Genomic DNA, 23,105 nt, shown 5'->3' with positions numbered 1-23,105 from the left:
ACAGCTGCTGGTCCCTCAGCTGAAGAGCTCCAGTTCTTTAAAGTGTTCCTCTTTCATCAAAAGCAAGTTTTCACGAGAAAACAAAGCTTCAGTGACAAAAGTTGTCAACATGAGGCACACACACATACACACATACACACACACACACACACACACACACACTCCAACTGTTCTCACTACAGAACAGCAAAATAATTTTAAGCACTTCAACTTCTTAATAGTGGTAATGGGGCTGTACACAGTTCTGAGTGTATCTCGTGTACCAGTGCTTCAGTCCTCATTAATTTCAGTTTTAAGATTTTATACAGTGCGGTAAAAAGTATTTGCCCCTTCCAGATTTTTTTTTTTTTTTTTGGATATTTGACACCTTTTTTTAAAATGATGATTGAAAAGATCCTGCCTGGCCCTATGTGAAAAAGTATTTGCTCCCTAAACCTAAAAACTTGTTGTGCCATCCTTGGCAATTAGTCTTTCACATCGCTGTGGAGGAATTTTGGCCCACTCGACTTTGCAGAATCATTTTAATTCAGACACACTGTTGGGTTTTCGAGCATAAATGGCCTGTTTAAGGTCAAGCCACAGCATCTCAATCTGATTTCTGTCTGGACTTTGACTATGCCACTCCAAAACCTTCAGGTTATCTTTGATTAATATTAAAATTAGCTTGATGATCTAAATCATTTGAGTTTGACAAATAAGCATTATGCTCCCAGAACCACTTTTTTGGCAATTAGAGTTTTACAGTATGGACGTGCCGTGAAGGAAGAAAAACTCCATTAATGTGATACCCCGACCATTTAGTCCACTCATCAGTTGACATCGGGTCATCAGCTGACTTTAAAAGAAAATTTAAATTTAAATTCTTTTTATTGCCACATAATGTTTGCTGAACCTAGACCTGACCAAATGAAGCAACCCCAGTTCACAACACTGCCTCCAGAGGCTTGTACAGTGGCCACAATGAGAGCATCATTTCATGCACTTCCATTCTTACTCTGACACACCCATGTAGTTGGAATTGGGTCAATCCCGATTATGGATTATTTTATACTGTGTATCACTTGGTCTATCGCTTCGTTTAGATCTACCATTTAAAAAAAAATAATTTTTGTCACCATCAGCTGCCTGATGTATTTATAAACTGCTTCTTTTAATATTGTTTCCTTTAATTTTGCCTTAGCAAGTTGTTTGCATTTCTAATATCAGTATCTTGATATTCCATGATTGTTGTTTTACATGCACTTTTTCATGACAGGTAGGTGACTGGACAATAGTATTTTGTTTGATATTTTAGGACATTTACATGCCGAACAAAATAAGAGTTTTTTAACCTCTTGTTTCCCAGTGTATAAAGTCATGTCTTACTGACACTCTACATTCTGTAAAATATCACGTTGAGTGATTTGGATGTTACATGAGAATCTCCATATTATGCACTGGAATACCTTTTATCTAAAATAACAGCAGAAAGGAGAGCTCCGACAGTCTATAAGCCAGTCATATCACATAGGTGTTTTGTGTCACTTTTAATTCCCACCCAAGCAGTAATGTCATATTTAGACTTTTTTAGGCTGTCTCTCGCTACATCTGTCGGTCTGTCCCACACAATATATATATATATATATATATATATATATATATGTATATGTGTATGTGTATGTGTGTTCATTATGTGTGTGCTCATTATGGCCAACAGAAGAGTGTTTAACCTGAAGGAGTTAAAATGTAAAACAGAGTTCCAAACAGATCTAACTCTCAGATCTGCTGCTGGAATGAATGTCTGCCTCATGCTGGACAGGAAATTAACCCAGATCTGTCCCCTCCCTCTGGCCTACACATACACTTTTCCCTCTCTCTCCCTCCTTCCCTCCCTCGCTTTATGTACTGTATATATCTACTCCTACTCTCTCTCACTGCCCGTCTCTCACTGTTCCCGTCTGTCTCTCGCTGTGCCCGTCCGTCCGTCCGTCCCTCGCTGTGCCCGTCCGTCCGTCCCTCGCTCGCTGTGCCCGTCCGTCCGTCCGTCCCTCGCTCGCTGTGCCCGTCCGTCCCTCGCTCGCTGTGCCCGTCCGTCCCTCGCTCGCTGTGCCCGTCCGTCCCTCGCTCGCTGTGCCCGTCCGTCCGTCCGTCCGTCTCTCGCTCGCTGTGACCGTCCGCGTCTCGCTGTGAACGTCCGCGTCTCGCTGTGAACGTCGGTGTCCGCCTCTCGCTGTAAACGTCGGTGTCCGCCTCTCGCTGTAAACGTCGGTGTCCGCCTCTCGCTGTAAACGTCGGTGTCCGCCTCTCGCTGTAAACGTCGGTGTCCGCCTCTCGCTGTAAACGTCGGTGTCTGCCTCTCGCTGTAAACGTCGGTGTCTGCCTCTCGCTGTAAACGTCGGTGTCTGCCTCTCGCTGTAAACGTCGGTGTCTGCCTCTCGCTGTAAACTTCGGTGTCTGCCTCTCGCTGTAAACGTCGGTGTCTGTCTCTCGCTATTTCTGTCTTAGTCTGTCTCTTGCTGTATCTGTCTCTTGATATATATGTCTGTCTCTCGATATATATGTCTGTCTCTCGATATATATGTCTGTCTCTCGATATATATGTCTGTCTCTCGATATATATGTCTTTCTCTTCTCCTCAGTCTTTCTCTCTCCCCTCCTTCCCTTTATGTACATACTGTATCACCCCCATTTCTTTCTCTCTCATTCCGTTTCTGTCTGTTCCTTACTATATCTGTTTATCTGACTGTCTATCTGTCCGTCCGTCCCTCGCTGTATCTGTCCGTCCGTCCCTCGCTGTATCTGTCCGTCCGTCCCTCGCTGTATCTGTCCGTCCGTCCCTCGCTGTATCTGTCCGTCCGTCCCTCGCTCTATCACTCTGTCCGTCGCTCGCTCTATCACTCTGTCCGTCGCTCGCTCTATCACTCTGTCCGTCCCTCGCTCTATCACTCTGTCCGTCCCTCGCTCTATCACTCTGCCCGTCCCTCGCTGTATCACTGTCCGTCCCTCGCTGTATCACTGTCCGTCCCTCGCTGTATCACTGTCCGTCCCTCGCTGTATCTGTTTGTTTTTCTTTCCATATCCCCCCTTCATTTAACTCCCTCCCTTTATGTACATATCTGCCTATCTCCTGCTGCATCACTCTCTCAATCCCTGTATCTGTCGCTCCATACATCTCTCACTACATGTATGTCTGTCTTGTAAAGTCTCTCTCTGCTCCTCCGTGTCTCTCCATCTTTCTCTTCCCCCGTCATTCTCTCTGACCCTGTGTTTACTGCTTGCAGCAAATAGATTCCAGGAAAACAACCCAAGAACATATTTGTCACACAAAACCCTAAAACTAGAGCATGAGGTCAGAGCCCTTATAGCACCCCACCCTTTCTCAAGGTCTGTGCATGTATGCATGTGTGTGTGTATGTATGTGCGCGCGTGTGTGTGTGTATGTATGTGCGCGTGTGTGTGTGTGTGTGTATGTATGTGCGCACGCGCGTGTGTGTGTGTGTGTATGTATGTGCGCACGCGTGTGTGTGTGTGTGTGTATGTATGTGCGCACGCGTGTGTGTGTGTGTGTGTATGTATGTGCGCACGCGCGTGTGTGTGTGTGTGTATGTATGTGCGCACGCGTGTGTGTGTGTGTGTGTATGTATGTGCGCACGCGTGTGTGTGTGTGTGCATGGTGGGAGGTACTGCTCTTTACAGCAAACCGTACATCACCATTCATCACACACCCTCTTAAAGCAATTACTGCCCGTGTGTGTGTGTCCTGTGATCTCACCTCTTCGAGGGCTTTCATGATTGAAGAGAATTCCATTCACAGCGAACAGATTATACGCCTCCCTGAAGTTCACTACTATCCAGTACGCGTATAGCTTTGCAGCACCTGACACACACATACACAAACAAGTTAATGAGAGTATAGACAATACAATGACAAGGTCAACTGAGGTGAAATTGGAACAGAACTTGTAACAGTTTACACATGCTGTATGACTTTCTAAGATATATTGATCGACTTTAAAATGAGATATAGGTTGCCTTGTTGAAATATTCCACAGTGCTGGAGCGAAACCATGGCGTTTAGTTTAAAAGTCAACGAAGATGCTTCATCATGGCTTTAAAATGATACTTTTGAATCATTTGTTACGACCTGTGGAGTGACGGGCGTTTTAAAGGTGTAGTTTAGAAGTCCCGTAGCTCTCATATAATCTCAAAAGAAAAAAAACACGAGCAGCAACAAGGCATGCAACACATCTGTGCAGTTGCTTCTTTTTTATGTTTTTCTGGCCTGGAAATGATCTCCATCCCTTAGCAAATCAAAGCAGCTTAGCTTTGTTCCACTTTTTTTTTTTTCCTCTTTAAAGGCAACTTGTACGAATGTGTCTTCATCTAAAGACATGGATTTGGATTAAGGAAGACGCTTGTCAGTGAGTGAATTAGTGTGTGTGGGTACCATAAGGTGAGCGAGGGTAGAACGGCGTGGTCTCTTTCTGTGGGATCTCCTGCACTTTCCCGTACAGCTCGCTGGTGGAGGCCTGATAGAAACGCACGTTGTCGGTCAAACCGCATGTCTTTATTGCGTCCAACAAGCGCAGTGTCCCGACGCCGTCGACGTCTGCAGTGTACTCTGCCAGGTCAAAGGAAATCTAATAGAAACATACAGACACGCACAACTCCTTCGTCACAAATATTGTTAAATACAAAAGAACATAATTCAACTAATCCAAACGCGGTGGTGTCGTAATGCGGATGTAAAATATTGGATTATTTTCAAATAACTGCATCACACTCAGTGTGTTATTTATTTAATATTATTCATTTACTAATAAATACAACTTTTCATTTTATTAATGAACTTTTATTATATTATACTTTTTTTCCAATTATAGTTTTGTGTAATGATGTGGAACGCCCACTAGAGCAGTGTTCAGACACTCCCTTTTACACCCTACCCCAAACCCCTCCATAGTACATTTGCAGCTGCATGCCGGCCTCAAATGTAATGTTTAGTCACACGGAAAAGAATGCAGAATTATTGCAATGGTTATAAAATTGTTAGGGATAAAATGCATTGATATTAAAATGCATTCACAGATTATATTAAATTCGCACCAGCCAGAGTAAGGGTGAGACACACACACACAGGTTCTGAGACAAAGAGGGAAATACACATGAAAATTAACAGTGATATTAAAATATTTGCATCGTGTTTACTCAAACACATGAACAATGCATTACCCTTTGTATTCATAAAAACAGTCAAAGACTAACAAACTCAATTAAGAGAGACAACACACCCGAACGCATGTCACATTAAGCAATCCGCTCAACCAGTTATGTATTCATTAGACCATAGTACACTAAAGTATTAGATTACTTTTATAAGCAAGCAAGCAAACAAAAACACCTTAAATAGAGGATTTTAGATGTTATTTGCTGCATGTTATATTTTATTTCTGCTATTAGAATGTTTTGCCTTGCGCACCCCCTAGAGGCAATCAGTGCATTCCGCCAAGCTAGTTCCAGTTCTCACTCACGCTACAGCCACATTGTTCAATTCCGATGTTTTGGTCAGATCAGATTTGTATTTGATGATGGTTTACAAGTGATTTGCTAATGTGGACTCATCTGTCCTCTGAATGTGAACATTGATATGTCTTTGCTCACGCCGTCTACGTTATGTGTTGTTCATGTTTGTGCAACCATTCATTCATTTCAAACAATGGATGCAATTTGTGGAAGGACCGGGTTCGATTCCCAGCCAGTGCCCAAACCTCCAAGTTTGTGCCAAGGAGCAGCTGAAAGCACACCCCCACACCAACCATGTCAATAAGAAAAAGTTAATGAGAAAGCAGCTTCTCATCTGTCTACTGTTCAGCAGTTTTCTGCTTCATATAACAATGTTTTTTTTTTCAAAATATGTTTATCATTAGGCCTGGTTTTTGTGGAGTGACGGATGTTTTACGAAGGGTGTTGATGAAAAGGACTTGTGAAGACATTTGTCATTAATGAAGGTTCAAAGCCTACTGCAGTCATTTCTGTAAACATTCGGCAAGTGAAATGCCTGTTCCTTGAAAATGTACATAACATGTCACCAACTTGTGAAGAGATGCTGGTGCGTACAGTTCCCACAGACCGAATCATTCACCAACAACACTTGATATTATAGGAACTCGACTGGGCGTCATTGCCACATCCCCCATACGGTCCTGACCTTGCTCCAAGCCTTTTCTCATTGTTTGGGTAATTAAAGGAGTTCCTGGGAGGCCAGTGTTTCAGATATGAAGCAGGGAATCTTTGATTGTGTAATGAGAAGTGCATTAGTATAACTGAGGATAATAAAGGAAGTTTTTACTTTCATATCTCTGTCTCATTTTGTTGTTCCGCACCAAAAGTCCCAGTTTGACTTGAAAGCCCCTCATCTTAGGCCTCCGAGTGGCGCAGTGATAAAGTTCTCGCCCTATCATCCAGAGATCGCTGATTTGATCCCTGGGTGATGCTGTAACCTCTCACAGCCGGAGGCCTAAAAAGAGGGCTGATTGGCTGAGCTCTCTCGGGGGGAGGGATGAGAGGTACTTAGTGCTCCCACATTAATGACGGCACTACTAGCCAATCAGGGGCGTCTGTGAGCTAGCGCAGGTGGAGGGAGCGGATAGCGCTGTTCCTCTGAGTGTGTTACGCCGCTCCCAACGGTGCGTGAGCGAGCAGTTCGGAAAAAAAATGGTCGGTGACGTCACATGGATCGGAGGAAACACTAACAAACAACTTATTTTAAGTCAACATGAAAAGAGCGCTAAAAACAATGAGTTTAAATATGCCGGCCTTTTCCTTGAAGATACGTCTCAGCGTTAACATTTCTATCCGTAGAACTTAACGCTTATGACGCGGCAGTCTGCAACACTGTGTAATCGGTTAGAGGACAGCTGTTACAGCAAGCGCGCATAGCGAGCTCAGACCGGATCGTCCCCACACATGATGGGGGAACCCAAAAGCCACTGCCAGATGAGAATGATGACTAAGTGAGAGAAAAACTGACATGAGCTAAAAGCGGCTAAATATGGCTCTTCTTCTCAACATCGGCACACTCCTTTCGTTTACACGCCTCCACATGGCGTTCCATCGAGACAAGAACGCGGCAGCAGTGGGAGGATGATCAGAACCCGGAGCCTGAGAGCGTGTATCTAGCACGCCACCATGAGAAAGCTGCAAAGCCCTGACAGCTGATTAGCGCGAGATGGAAACTAGAGTCAAATACTTTGGTGTACTTTGTAGAAAACTGGTGTGTGTGTGGGTGAGAGCGAGAGCTGAAACAGCAAAGACGATCCAGAAAAGGGCGAGTATAAAGAAACGGTGCAGCCACAGAAAGCTGACATCATCCCGCTGACTCTGGGTCGACCTGTTTACACACTCGCTCGGCCATGTTGCCTGGCGATCGGCCTGGAGTGGTCACTGCAGCGACGCGGCTATGGTGACTGTGGGAAAGTTACGACGAGACAGTCTGGAGAACTGGCGCCGAATGATGGTGCTGATATCAGCCGTGTACATGCTTAGACTAGTACCATTAATATTAATTAGACTGATGGAACAGAATGAAGATAATGAAAAAAAAAACTGGCAAAATTTAAACTGTTTCAGAGTTTTTTAAGCAGTTTTTTTTTTTCCTCTTTAGAAAATTCATTTCTATGAAAAGTCTAAATAATCAGCACGAAAATCTGGCCTGTGTTTCACAACACCCGAGAGAGTGTGAGGCAATCGGAGCAAGCTCGGTTTCTGTTAGATGCAAATGATATTCTCAGAGTGAGGCAGAGCAAATGAAGTGCGTTATTCAAATGCGATGACTCAAATACCGGATTCTGCTGAACAAAGAAAAAAAAACCTTTAAAAGGGCAAAGTTGTTACTTTCTATGTGATGTCTACTCGTTCAAAGAGAGATTGAAAATGAAAATGCGCCAAAGATCAGAGATTTCCTTTCTCCCGCAGGACACACGCCGGGGTCGATGCGGCCAAGCACGAGACTCCCGTAGGCCTGAAATTTTAAGGTGGAAATTCTGAATGCCAATTTTTTTTTTTTACATTTTTTTAATGTTCTTAATTCTGCTTAGCGATCAAACAGGGGTTAAATAGAAGGTTTCCAGAAGTGTCGGGTAAATATTAGCCAATGCAAAAATTAAAGGGCTGTATAATCCAGGAATTTGTCTTCTAACTATTGCTAAATTGTTATTTTGCACGCTGCCTTCACCTGATCCCTGGCTCTGATGTTCAACCACAACGAGCCATGACCGTTGCAGGGGTTCACAGGAATGTGTTTGTTGTTGTTAATGATTAAGGACTTATTTGGAAAGTAAACAACTATACTGCGTTCTGTTGAGCATGCTGCTATTCAATTAGAGCTGTCAGCGATGCGGTTTTTACTGAACATGGGGAAAAGACTTGTGTCCCATGGTGAACGAGCACACACACACATATACATATTACTCTTTTTCTTCTCTCTATCTCTCCCTTTCTATCAGGACTCCTCCTCTACACTTCAAGCCTTCCACATGTCAGCAAAGAAATTCATCAGCCAATTAAATCCATGCTTCATTTGATACTAACATCTCCTTTTTCCCTTTTTCTACTCACGTTTCCTTTCCCCTTGACAGGCCAGACACCTCACCTCATCATTCACTGCCTCTCTCCAATATAAACATACAAACACGGCAACAAGCCTGACCGTGACGGGCTGCAGTAAGAGACTGATGTTGGTCTGCGCTGCGCGGCGCTGCGCTGCTCATGCTAGAGTCGTTTATGCACAAAGACAGTTTAGGCTTAAAATAATTGATTTGACCAGTGCGAACTTGTAAAAAACAAAAATTGGTCTTTAAATATCTTTTTTTGCTGCATCTGTAGTGCAGGAATTAATCTCTGCAAAATTTGTAATTTCCTAAAGTTCTTCTATAAAGTTTTAAGAGACTCCATGTTGCCCTTTTGGGATTGTTTTTTTTTATTTATTTTTTTTGGGAAGCAGTTCACGGTTATACTTAGAAAAGACACCAAGCTAATATCTTTATTGGACATTCTATCCAGCAACAAATGGCAAATATTCATCCAAAACATGGTTTTGGTGCTAAAAAGGGTCTCACCTAGGTGTAGTGTCTGTAACCTTTTTGAATTCAAATTTAATTATCATCATCTTAACTGTCATTTAGATGAAACTTGGCGAATTTAGATTTCACATGAAAAGACATAAATCTAAAAAAGTGTATCATTCTAAAATGCAAAATTAATCAGATATTGCAACATAAATATGACATGGTTTCAGACACTAATTTTGCACAGAATGCTTTAATTTAAGCAACAATTTTTACAGGTCCTATAATTCAAAAAAACAAATTTTATTATTATTAAAGAATATGATTAATAAATATGAAGCATTTGCATTTTATTATCATTGTTTGAAGCGAGACAGTACAATATATGTATAACAATATAAAATCATCTCTCCAAAACGGCTAAAGTTAGCAACTTACAATTTTTATGGAAGCAACATTAGTCACTTCCATGTTGCATAAAGCTCAAAAGTAGCTTCTTTGGCACAAACATTTCTTTGTATTAAATGAATAAAATCAGCACCAATACAGTGTTAGACAATTGGATTAAAAAAATAAATGAATTCCTGGAACTGGGCTGTATATTGCCTTGCGGTATTTCGATATATTTTGGCTAAGTTCACATTACAAGCCACATTGTTCAAGTGACTTTTATTCGACTCTAACGTGGACACCTCTGTCCTCTGAAACGGCACGCATGCGTACAATGATGTATTTTTGCTCGCGCCATCTGGGTTAAAAACGCATCATGAGTTTGTTCGACGGCTCATTCATTTCAAACAATGGATGCGATTTCAGGAAAAATATGCTTGGGATTTTTGCTCTGGAGGATGGCACGCAGTTAGACGGCTGTGATTGTTGAAGTCCAGAGGAAGGAAGAAATCCAGATGCCTCGCTTTAGCTGTTTTAGCAGTTATTGCTAAGCATGCTATGAAACCCCTGCGCTGATGGTGCTGACTGATGAAAAACATCAGATCTGTGAGTTCACACAGCCCTAAAAAGAAAATCTGATCTGAGTCATATCAGGGTAAAAATCTGAATTGAGCCACGTCAGGCTGGTAAATCGTTTTTGTAAATGTGTAAATGTGTATGTTCCATTGCAGATTTTTCTTTTTTTTTTATTGCAGATTCTATCTTTAGTTTAATTGTATTCTTGTAGTGCAAATTTTCCTTTAATTATAGCAAAATCTTTTTATTTTAGGACACAGACAGTGGTGTGAGCATTTCACTACATATCATACCATGTATGGTTGTGTATGTGACAATCATTTATTTTTTTTTACTTATTTAAATCTGTGAACATTATGAAACTAGATAGATCAGAATTTATTTCAGTGTGGTTTGTTGTTGCGTCACATGAGCCGTTTTATCCGAGCAGGAGGTGTTTACGATTTGTGCTGCCTTGCTGAAATAAGCTACTGTGCAAGCATGAACGGAAAAAGTCATTAAAAAGTCAGAAAGTCTCAATGGAATTATGATGTGTAAAATATTCATAAGCACGGCTATATCAGCACGGTAAAGTGCAGTAAACAGGGGTATGCTATACTTTGTGTCGTGAATCCCCCACACTGAACAGTCATCTGCCTTGAAAAAAAGTGTATTTAAAACACTTTTACACTCGGGTGAAAACTTAACTACTTCGTCAGAGCTAGCAGGCCTGCTCCTGATTTCGTTGGATTTCACTCAGTTTAATCAACCAATATATTGCTGTTGTTGAGAACAACTGAAGAAGCAGACCTATTTTTATTCAATTTAAGCTATTTATTTTACATAGTTTTTCATGTCCATATTTTCTAGCTTTCTGTTTTGAAATGGAATGAAACCCTGTCTTTTCATTTTATTGTGATCACAGTCGGTTTTAATAAAAGTGTTTGTGAAATCGCACATGTGGCTTTGACTGGAAACTCAACACTTAGACACTTAGTACTTAGAAATAGTTCATATTAGGTCTAAAAATACAGAGGTATGATTTGTGTGTGAAGGAGTTGAACTGTGCAGTGCTCCATGATTTTTATTTTTTTTTTTTAAAAAGAAAGCTTAGTAGATTAAGCTTAAATAATATTAGATATCAGCAGATATTCAAGCTTCTACTATCATCAGTATTTAGAGGGAAGAAAAAAAAAAAAAGAGTGAAAGTCGTGCCTTGAAAGCTGATAATCTATTGGGAATCTACTACATCAAAAAAACACATTAAAACAATTTTAAATAAAATCTTTAATGCTAATGTGTAGTAGTTCTGAACGTGTTTAAAACAAACGTGGCCAAAACAAAGTATTTGTGCTGTAAAATCTCTCACCTACAGTAGGTGAAAAAGTGTATTTTCAGATAGGATCATAGTGTAAAACATTATTTTTCATATTATTTAATGCTTCTTATGTCCCAATCCATGCTTCCTTTTTTTCTACATATGCATACACATTTACATTTTTATCAGATGTTTATTCATGTTAACATGTTTGATTCATGTAGTGTCTTTTCAAGACTTTTCAAACCCAAATGTTTTAATACTCTTAATTGATGAAATTGCCCAATTTAGGTTTCACATGAAAAGACAAAAACCTGGTTACAGACACTACAGATTTTTTTGTGGGAACAAAATCCTTAATTTTGCACGGAATGCTTTAATTTAAGCAACAATTTTTACAAGTCATATGCTTTTAGAAGCTTACAACAATTTTAATATCCAAACCCAAGGAAATATGAATAATTAGCATTTTAAATTATTATTATTTAAAGGGAGACAGTATAGCATTGAAAAATAGGCACAGTATAGCATTTTTATGGCACATATAAAATCATCTCTCCAAAACAGCTGAACTTGTTAGCAACTAGAAATTTTTCAGGAAGCAAGATTGGTCACTTCCTTGTTGCATAAACTTTAGAAGTAACTTCTTTGGCACACACATTTTCTCTATTATATGTCTAACATAAAAAAAATGTAATCAGCACCAATACTGTGTTTTGCCCTACAGCATATTAATGTTTATTGATGGAATTCAACATCTGCCCCTCGACTTACATTATAAGTGAACAAGTGTGTTTCCATTCCTTTTTGTCAGTGCTGAGAAATGTGTAGATTGTGTAGATTCTTCATAACGCACTACAGCTGCAGTAGACAGAGATTATGTTGCAAAGTCCTGGAGTACCTCTTTAAAGAACTTGTGCACCATCCAGTTCTCTCAATATTGATCACTGTCTGAGGTGTATGCGCCCCCCGCGCCCTTTGTCTCACACATGTGTATGTGTGTGTGTGCACTCTTGCTGCAGGTTAACTTAGTGCTGACAGAAGCTAACAGCTTCCACATGTGAGCAGACCCCCCCTACCACCCCTTTAACCAGCGCACCTCTCGCTCTGACATACACACACACAGGGCATGTTGTGTCATCTCAGCTGACAGGTGCTGTCAGTTCGAAGTTCGGAAGAATGAGAGGAGCTATTGTGTGGTTAACTGTGTGTCAGAATAGTTATGTGCACACCAAACAGCGATAGCACACTGACAGCCTAAGCGGCGTTCGTGCTGAAATCCCCCACAGCATCACGGCGCTGGAATTCGACTATGCCGCCGCTGCAGTGCCCCAAATACAACTATCCATTATGCAGAGCGATCCAGACACTCCTTTGCAAACCCGGTGGGTCCAGTCCATATTGCACTGTGACAACTTAATAATAGAGTTCACATCAGGACAAATCTATACAGCATTTCTATGTACATCAGTGAGAATGTAGACATGCGTGGAGTTATTGCTGTTATGCTGAAAATCCTTGTTCAAAGTACGAACACAAAATTATGCTCCTTAAAAACAAGGAAATTTTGTAATTTTATGGACATTTAAACACACTGCTATTTAACACAGCCACAGAAACAGCATGACTCCATGAAACATTACAGATGTGTTTTTTCCCACTTACTGTTATTATTGTTATTTTTTTAATTGTGCCTTTTTTTATTATTGCTATTTGAATTAGGAGTGATTTGGAATTTGCCTTTAAATAAGACAATGTGTGAATATTAGTGTGTAAGCTGTCTCTACAGTGGGATGAGAGAGAGAGAAAATGACCCGAAGGAATTCAAAATTACAAACCGTGAACTTCAGCAGGATTTGCTGGGACGGTTGAAGTCTGCAAATGTTCACAGGCTCTTAATGGAAACCTTATTAAAAACGCCATGCTGAAATAGTTCACAGGCATTATGCGGGGTAAGAGGCTAGGCTATATGTGTGTGTTTACGTGTGTGTGTGTGTGTGTAAATAATTTTTAATGCAAAACTTTAAATATACAAATACATGCATACATATTCACACACACACACACACACACACACACACACACAGACACAGACACAGACACAGACACAGACACAGACACAGAGCCCAGGAATTCAAATTTTTGCATTAAAAAAAAAAAGATACATACACCACCATGGAAGAAAGGAAAAGGAAACAAAAATCCCTGCAAGGTCAGTCAGAGTCCAAGCAAAAGAAATGTGGTTAGTCTGGCAGAGTAGTCAAAGCTGAAAAGCATTCTTACAAAAATGATAGAAATAATAGACTGAAATTATGATTAATAGCGTATCATTCTTATTATGAAATAATCAAACTTTCAAATACTAATAACAATCTACAAGCTTAAGAATCTTACTTTCATTCTTTTTAATTATAATCTCATATCTCTCTATAAAAATCAATATATTTTCATTTGCTAACCTTCTTGTGTGTCTATAACTCTGGAAGTAGAAATGATTATTATTTTTAAAAACACCACCATAATTAATGTTTATTTATTAGCTTAGAATTGTAACGACTGTAATTCTGAATAAGAATAACGTTGCAGCTTGGACATCTCGGCCATAAAGCTTTTCAGTCCATAGCAAATTAAAAGTAGAATGATTTAATAGTTTTTTATTTATCATGTTTGTAACCTTTAGTAAAATGAACAGCCTTAAGGCATAAGAAAAAAAACATTCTGTGTTTAAGCTTCATGCTGGTGTGAGAGGTGTTAGGGTATAAGACAATAAGTTGCCAGATAATTAGCTTATGATATATAATTAACCAAGGATACAATAACATTCGGAATTGTTGCATATTATCATAATCTAAATCACCTTCTCCCGCACACCATCTGTGTGTGTGTGGTTTTATAAACACTCAAAGAGCGATTATAGAAATAACCGCGAGATTTTTCTCCAAAAAGCGTGAGCTGCTTGAGGGGATGGATTCGTGACAGGAATGTGTCGGTTTACTCCCAGATATACCCCCACTACAGAATAACTTTTCAGACATACTCAATCAAAACTGCATGTGTGTGTGTATGTGTGTGTGTGTGTGTGTGTGTGTGTGTATACAAGAGAATGTGTGCACACATTTCTGTAAAGAACGTGGCAGCTCTAAAAGCCTGTATGCTGTAAATCAAATGCTCTGCGTAGTTTCCCAAAAGCCTGACACTGATGGACTATTAGACATATTTAGTTATTGTGACACATGGTGCAGCGTGCAAAGAACAAGATCGACGCTTGCACATAAATCTGTCAGGAGAGATAAAATCTTAAAGGTGTGCTTGTCTTTTGAAAAGACCTATCCTCCATTTTGGCGCTTGCCAGCACCACCATCGCCACCGCTGGCGGATCCCTGTCCCGTCGCTATCTCTGACATGCTCTCGACCCGCTGCGCTTACCAGGACGTGACATTTTTGCAGTGCAAAGTGGCGTATTGCATTTCAATAAATAATACATCGGACGTAACGTAAAACCAGGAGAATTGTTGGGATGGCGCACAACATATGGCGCGAGTGCATTATTTGCAGCTGGACGAGGCATTCCTCGGGTAGGAGGGGGGAGGAGGGGGGGGGGGGTGCATGCAGGAACAAGCTGGAGTGAAAAAGTCCCAGTAAGGTACGTGGATGTCAGGCTGATGGCACATTTGAGGTGAATTTAGTGTGATAAAAGAGCGAACACGCTGCCTGGGAATAAATCACAGCAGCTCTGTCAGGCCCCCATGGAACATGAACTGGCCTTCGTGATTCATGTCTTTCACAACGGAATAAATCAGCACTTGTGGGTTTTCGCGGGGCCACAATAAATCATGTTTTTAATCTGTTTGTGGTGACGTGATGTCATTCTACTGAATAAGGACTCATTTGTTAGTCGTGACATCAGCCATTGATTTACACAAACGCAAGTTAATGCAATAAGTGTGTGTGTGTTTTTATTTCATGTTTTAATTAGAAAATGAATCACTAGTAATAACCTGGTGTCTAGTTGTACAGGTTGCCCATGACCACCATATTATATGTACTCTCTTAACTAATTTAGGAATAAATTTTTAAAACGAGCTGCGCGACACGATCGTCCATCACTTCATGACACGTGACGTGTGCGCATAACATGCATCAGAATATCCATAAACTCTGGTTTCAATTTGAATCACATTTAACAGTTACGGCTACGTGAAAAAATATTCTTTTTTTTTTTTGCACAAAAATATTCAATGATTAGCCATAACATCAACACCACCACTAGGTGAACTAAACAACAATGATCAGCAACTATACACCAGCAAACTGATGACAGGATCTCCCAATGCTTACCCCCATGCCCTCAGGAACCAAAGACTAGACAATACAATTCAATCTCACAGAAAAGCCCAAATCACAGAAAAAAAGTCAAGTCAATGCTCGGCATGAAAGAAAGGCACCAGTACACCCAATGCACCACAGCAAACCATACAAGGAGCCAAAGCCCTTCAAACTTCCCAGATCCAAATCTGACTGTGCGCTCATGGGACGTCTGGTCCATGCAGGCAAACCCAAACTTTATGTTCTTCTCTTAAGTCGATCCATATTACAGAACCTACCTGTTACTCATTACAATACCTGAGTGGAACTGACAGTTTATATAAAAACGGACGTTGGACTGCGGAACGGAAGATCCCAGGTTCAAAACCCCAGCACCACAAAGCTGCCACTGTGGGGCCCTTGAGCAAGGCCCTTAACCCTCAACTGCTCAGATGTGTAATAAGATAAACCCAAGTCGCTCTGGATAAGGGCATCTGCCAAATACTGTAAATGTAAATTTCCTTCAGAATTTCATTCCACACACGCATACACCCCCCCAAAAGAGTTCAAACCACCAGAGCTGTTTCGACAATCTCCTAGCCTTTAGACTTCTAATCCTGAAGCAAACAGACTTTCAAATGCTGTTAGGAAAAAAAAAATATCCATCTGAGTCAAACAAACAGCCGCCACTCAGCGCAAGGGGGGGATTTGTGCACACACTGTTGAGTCTCTGCCTACCACCAAGATACACCACAGTACACTTTATCCTGGGATTTAGCACAGCCAGCGGCCTCTTTGTACAAATCGTCTGTACACTCTACCCACACTTAAGGTTTCTCTTTTAAAAAAAAAAAAAAAAAAAGGAGGAGGGAGAAAAGGAACATGGATTGAACATAGTGGGAAAAACTGGTTAGTTTTGTAACAGAGAGAAATAATCTTATTTGCTTTTTTTTTATATCTACAGTGAAGTAGAGAACACGCACTCAGAGAGACAGAGAGAGACACAGAGCGAGACAGAGAGCGAGTGACACTCTGCTGCCCCTTATAGGTCAGAACAGGAAGTTTGTAGTCAAGATACACACCGTAATCTTATGACAAATGATTCGAGATTATTTTCTAAGCAGGGCTGCTTTATTACTGATGCTGGTATCAGTCCTGCTCACCAACACGCTCATGTACAAAGTGCACTGATGCCTACATGCGATACCGTCTCATACCATGTGGTGTAATCCTAGTACAGCAAGCTGTGATAATGAACGGATGCCACAATGACAGCAATATGGACTTATTACACGATCAGTAAAAGCAATAAAGGCAAAATGCTCTTTGTAAATATATCAAAGAGAATATTGTTTAGTTTCCTTCATCACCTTCCAAATCAACCTACAACTTCACTGTATAACTCAGAACAAGAGCAAATGCCCGAGAAGGCGGAACATCATGTGCGGAATTTTTTTTATTCTTAAATATAATAAAGGATCCTTAAATTTTTTTTTTACCTCTACAATAAACTTGTATACATCTTTGTCTTATTTGTAAGATAAATTTGTGTACAAAATAATGCTTAAACAAATGGTTTAAAAAATTAATGTTAGAAGTTATGGTCATTATTTATTGGGAAGTTAAGCAAAAAAGTTACCGGGAAATAAGTGATAAAAAAATAAAATAATCATCTTTAGATTGATCACCTCACACACTCACTGATCGTCTGTACCGTTTAATCCTGTATTCAGGGGCGCGGGGGGGGGATGGGCATGCTGGACCCTATCCCAGGTGACTTAAAGCACAAAACGGGGTACATTCTGGATAGGGTGCCAAATCCATCACAGGACGCACACACACACACACACACACACCCACACACGGCGTAAACACTCATTCACACACTATGGGCATTTAGGGAACACTAATGATTCTTATTCCTATTGATTAGTGTTAGAACTAGTGATGTCAGGATTCCAGAATTTTTCTTTTGATACCAATATCCTGAATTTTAATACTTTCTGGCTTCTGCAGCTTTTTAATGGGTGAATTCATTATGGTGATATGTTTGTTATAGAGGAGGGCCTAATTACTTTGTGAGATACCATACCTAGAAAACATTCTGATTAGACCAATCCTTATCTATGACCAGGATATGTCATATTGTCAGATTGTTTAAAAAATTATACTAATATAGTGTGAATCATGAAATTAGTTGTGTTTTATTCCCATTTATACAGATAGTTCAGACCAATAATATTTGGACAAGAGGCACTCCATAAGCACTGCTATAGAGCATGTTATCACTGGGATGCTTAACTATGAATATTACTTTGCTTCAAAGAGCGTCCGAATAATCGTTAACTCCTGAACAAGGGCACTACTTGGTGTGTGGAACAAGTGGATTGTACGACTTACATAGTGAACTGACTTTCCATTTTACGTTATTTGGGGTTCAAATACGGAACTGTTAGTGAGCTGAGGTTATAGTGGAGACATAAAGAGACAACTTGTCTTTTGTTCACTACCTCCATGGTTTACTCTCCTCACCTTTTGACTCTAAAGTTCCGGTAAGAACTTAAAACTACATTTACCCCTGTTAATTACACTAACTGTCGGTTTCTAGCTCATCGCAAACGCGGAATGTGTTGGCAGAGAAAAGTAACTGGCTAAATACACAAACAAATCACAATCAAAAATAAATGGTGTTTATAGAACCGTTGTAGTAAAGCAATATCGCATTGTGAAATCTTTACTCGGCTGCACCCTTGTGCCGACACCCGCATCACGGTCATGCTGATATTCAAGCACAAAAGCACTCTAGTGTAATACTGCTTAACTAATTTTTTTTTTCTACTCTTGAGTTTTATCAGGCACAATTAAATGTATATGCATTGTTACTCTTATTAATAAGGAAATAGATCCTATATTCATGCTGTATCCTAAAGTTGCAAAAAATTTGATTTGCTGTGACAGAGACGGCTTTAATCACGCAAATAAAACCCTTAGTTTAACCAGTGTCCTGCGTTCCTGAGTGTTTTGATTCAGTAGGCTTTAATTGAAGGGAAATACCAAAATATATAGAGTTGTATCCACTCCAGAGTAAGCAATTACACATTCTGTCCATATTGTGTTTATCTCTTAAGAAACAGATGAGAGAATATCAAACGTCCCAATATAAAAGCAACTTCACCACACATTAAAACAGCGCATGCACAGCACTGCATTTTTTCTCTTGACGACTTGTTTCTCTCTATATTTCACTCTGGGCCACCTCTTTGCTGAGGCCATCTCTTGAACTTTAGTCTCTGAACTAAACTGAAAAAGGGCTTAGCTTTTTCTACTGTTCATTTAACACTTCCATAGCTCGTATTACAAACTCAGCCAGATGTTTTTCCCTCTGTGTCACAGACGACATCACTGCTGTCAGCGGTGCTTTAAAAGACAGACTCCCATTAGCATGTATTAATCCCATGTATTAAATACTTTCATTCAAAAGCATCGAGTATTTAAAAAAGCTTGTATGCTTTAGTCCACGCAGCCCTTTTTTTAGTACTGGTATTCCATGCAGCACTAGTTAGAACTAAACTAGACCTGAACTCTACTACGAAAAAAACCTTTTTAAAGTAAACTCTAGACTTGACCTGCGAGTTACCCAAACCGTCTCCTGAAACATGGTATGAACAGACCTCTCGCTTCCATCACCATCATCACACAACAGGCTGCACACAAGACAGGATATTAAAAGCACTTATTCGTCCACAGCATAAATTATTACCATTATTTCATCGCACCTCACTATAAAGCAGTTCTACCTCACTTGAATTATTCAAGTCACTTCTCTTTTACCCCATTCAGCTACTCTGGACTGTGACGGCTTTCCAGTGGGTTCATGCTTTAGGTGCTGTACATCTGCTGCCTCACACTGCTCACCTTATTCACATACAGATGTTACAGGCAGTGAGAGATTAATTATTCATCTTTTAACACAACTCAGCCTTTGAGCCGTTAAGCCGGTAAGCAGTTGTCATGCTGTCACAGCTAGGATAAAAAAAAAAAACGAACAAAAAAAACGAACAAAACTCAAGTGTTTCCAGTCGCATTCATACACGTCTGAGATAAATATAGTTCCAGGTCTACTATTGGGACGTGATTACATCGGATAAACTCTTATGAAAGATGGATATACAGTACGTAAATGCTTAGGGACTACAATTGCTAGAGCTTGAAAGACGATATCCTAAATAAATAACGTACAGAGTAAAACCACACACACATACCCCTTTATTATTACTATTTAGAAATGTAATTTAATGAATCTCTTTTTAGCACCGTCAGTTATCTCTCTCCCTCCTTACAGAGTATTGTGTCATGGGACTGCCTTTAAAGTATTTTCATGCTACGGATTTTAAGCACACATCATGTGAATTATAAGCACAGATAAACCGAAGTGACTTACATTTACCACATTTCTGTGCTACAACAACGTAATAAAATGCTCCTTCTTCTTTGTCTTTCGGCTGTTCCCTTTCAGGGGTCGCCACAGCGAATCATCTGCCTCCATCTAACCCTATCCTCTGCATCCTCTTCTCTCACACCAACTAACTTCATGTCCTCTCTCACTGCATCCATAAATCTCCTCTTTGGTCTTCCTCTAGACCTCCTGCCTGGCAGTTCCAACCTCAGCATCCTTCTACCGATATATTCACAATCTCTCCTCTGAACATGTCCAAACCACCTCAATCTGGCCTCTCTGACTTTATCTCCAAAACATCTAACGTGGGTTGTCCCTCTGATAAACTCATTCCTAATCCTATCCATCCTTGTCACTCCCAAAGAGAACCTAACGTAATAAAATGCTAAACCGTTTAAAGCGATTATATTTTAGATTAGGCGGCAAGGTGCCATAGTGGTTGGCACTGTCACCCTACACCTACAGGGTCACTGAGTGCGTGTCCCCTTGCTTTGTGGGTTTCCTCCGGGTTGTCTGGTTTCCTCCCACAATCCAAAGACATGAAGATGAGGCTAATTAGCGTTCCCAAATTGCCTGTAGTTTGTGAATGAGTGCGAGTGTGTGTTTGTGTGTGTGCCCTGCAATGGATTGGCACCCTGTCCAGGATGTAACCCCCACCCCCATGCCGTAAGTCTCCTGGGATAGGCTTCAGGCCCGCTGCGACCCTGTATACAGGACAATACAGCGGTATAGACGATGAGTGAGTATAACTGATCAAATTATTTTAAATTTATTAATTTTTTTTTTAAATACTGATAAAATCTGTAGTACATTTAGAAGAAATGTTCTCTGACTGTAGGATTCATGCCACAGGCCACCCCACATGGAATAATAAAAAGTAATACTGGAGTGGGAAGGGTAATTTTGTTAATTAGACCACATTTATTGTTTATTATACAATTCTTAGTTCCGACAGCAATCTGATTGTATGAGAGGTGTTTGACGAGTGGCGACACCACAACTAGCACATTTAACTATATGTATCGCTGCATGTCCCAGCTGTTCTAGTAACCGTTAATTACACCAATTGTCTGTCGCCAGGATGGGTAAAAGATAAGTTCATAGTAATTGCTTATAAATCATTCTGAATTGTATCTGAACCATCAGTGTCCTTTTATTTACGAGTACAAAGCTAACTAACACAAAGGTGAATTACAAATTGCTTTCAACTTCTGATCAAAAGCACTACTTAGTGGGAGTGAAAAGTGATTGTACACCCTAGTGCACTAGCTTTTCATTTAATGCTTTTTGGGATTTAACCCGCAACCCAGAAGTTAACGTAACTAATCTTCTAAAGTAGAATAAGTGGAAATCTAAAGAGAAACTTACAAATACAAACTGAGAGCAACTTGGCACAAAACTTTAAAGACTGAAGCAAAACAAAAGGTCTCAGCACATCAATTCTACTTCAAGTCTATATGACAACTCGCTCACTAACTCCTTGTCTATACCGCTTTATTCTGTATACAGGGTCTCGGGTAACCTGGAGCCTTACCCAGAAGGCTTACGGCACACACAGACATTCATTATGGGCAACTGGGGAACACTATATTTGCCACTATATAAGCCTAATTTGCATGTCTTTGGACTGTGGGAGAAAACCAGAGAACCTGAAGGAAACCCACCAAGCTTAAGGAGAACATGCAAACTCCATGCACATCCCGAGGTGGGACTCGAACCCGGATCCTAGAGGTGCAAGAAGACAGTGCTAACCACTAAACCACCATACCACCTACAACAACTCAGTCATTTATTAATTTCCTGTAACAGCACACACCTTGTGTTTTATTCTTTACTTACATGTTAAATGTTATGACAAACTATGAGGTTAGTATCTTCTATGTTCTTCTTTTAAACTTCATTTTGACTGACTATACTTTGTTTCATCTTTGTTAAACCGGTCGTTGCTGTGATGTAATCATGAAAACAAAGAGCCCATCGAGAAAGAGCTCATCTGCAGTCGCTGGTCAGTAAAGGGCTTACTGGGAAAATCACTGCTTCAGTCATAGCTCACCACTTCCTGTCTGACCTCGACATCTCATCTTCTTCTAAGACACTGAATAGCCTTATTGCCTTAAAAAAAAAAAAACAACACAGGTTCTCTGTCTTGTTCTCACACACACACACATACACAAAAACTACATTCATCATTCGACCAATCCACTGACTAATACTGTAGCCTCCTGATTACATCCCAAAACTCTGGAAATGAGAAGCAAACAATGGAAAAGAGTGAAATAGAGAGGTAAAAAAAAAACAAAAAAACACAGCTCTTCATAACTATTACCGGAGCGGGTCACTGGGTCAATGCACTCACCCAAACATTACAGTCGTTAAAAGAGAAACTTGTGTGTGTCATAGCTGATGTAGGTCAGTAGACAAAGAGGATCTGTATTTCACTTCTGAGCACATGTTGAATAAATTGAAATTAAATTAAGATTTAAAAAAGAACAATTGCTAGCATGTGGTTGTACCTTAACATGACTTTGTGCTCCCAGGTTGTAGATTTCTGTGGGTTTGACTTCATTGATAATCTTCACCAGGCAAGTGCTGTCGGTTAGGTCCCCATAGTGCAGCTTCATATCTACAGCACACACACACAATATACAAATCCAGTTCATGATGAAAAAAAAACATTTTCTATTAAAATTTTTATTTAAATGGCGTGTCAAAATGGGGGGGAAAAAGGTATTCACCACGAAAAAAAGCAAAGAATAAATCATAGGCAAATTCAAGGGAACAAAAGCTTGAAGAAGTTAGAGGTTCAAATCTGGTTCTATTTAGAAAAGAAACCTTCAGTAAAAGATGACAGCTTCATGTAAAGGTGCACAATATAAACCGTACTGTAACCCATCACACATCTGTCTCTCTCAATTAACTACACAGTCAGCTGTTATTGGAGATCTTCAATAAAGTTTGGTAATTAGCCACCGCACAGCTCCAAGGTTTCCAGCTTGAGTTACTGTCTGTATACACACACACACACACACACACACTA

General features: G+C 40.2%; 1 protein-coding gene across 2 annotated transcripts in view; it reads right to left on the bottom strand.

Annotated features, from left to right (window-relative positions):
* Positions 1-23,105, bottom strand: part of gmds (GDP-mannose 4,6-dehydratase) — a 90,749-nt gene that overhangs the window by 50,752 nt on the left and 16,892 nt on the right. For both annotated transcript variants that reach the window (XM_053489485.1, XM_053489486.1), the window contains 3 exons: positions 22,582-22,691; positions 4,427-4,619; positions 3,752-3,856 (listed from right to left, as the gene is read on the bottom strand). In XM_053489485.1, coding sequence (XP_053345460.1) covers positions 3,752-3,856; positions 4,427-4,619; positions 22,582-22,691 — 408 coding nt within the window. The remainder of the gene's footprint in view (positions 1-3,751; positions 3,857-4,426; positions 4,620-22,581; positions 22,692-23,105) is intronic.

This window comes from Clarias gariepinus, chromosome 27 (genome assembly GCF_024256425.1).
Source record: "Clarias gariepinus isolate MV-2021 ecotype Netherlands chromosome 27, CGAR_prim_01v2, whole genome shotgun sequence".
Taxonomy (NCBI): Eukaryota; Metazoa; Chordata; class Actinopteri; order Siluriformes; family Clariidae; genus Clarias; species Clarias gariepinus.
Note: the sequence above shows the minus strand (reverse complement) of the source record. Positions and strands in the feature narration are given on the sequence as shown.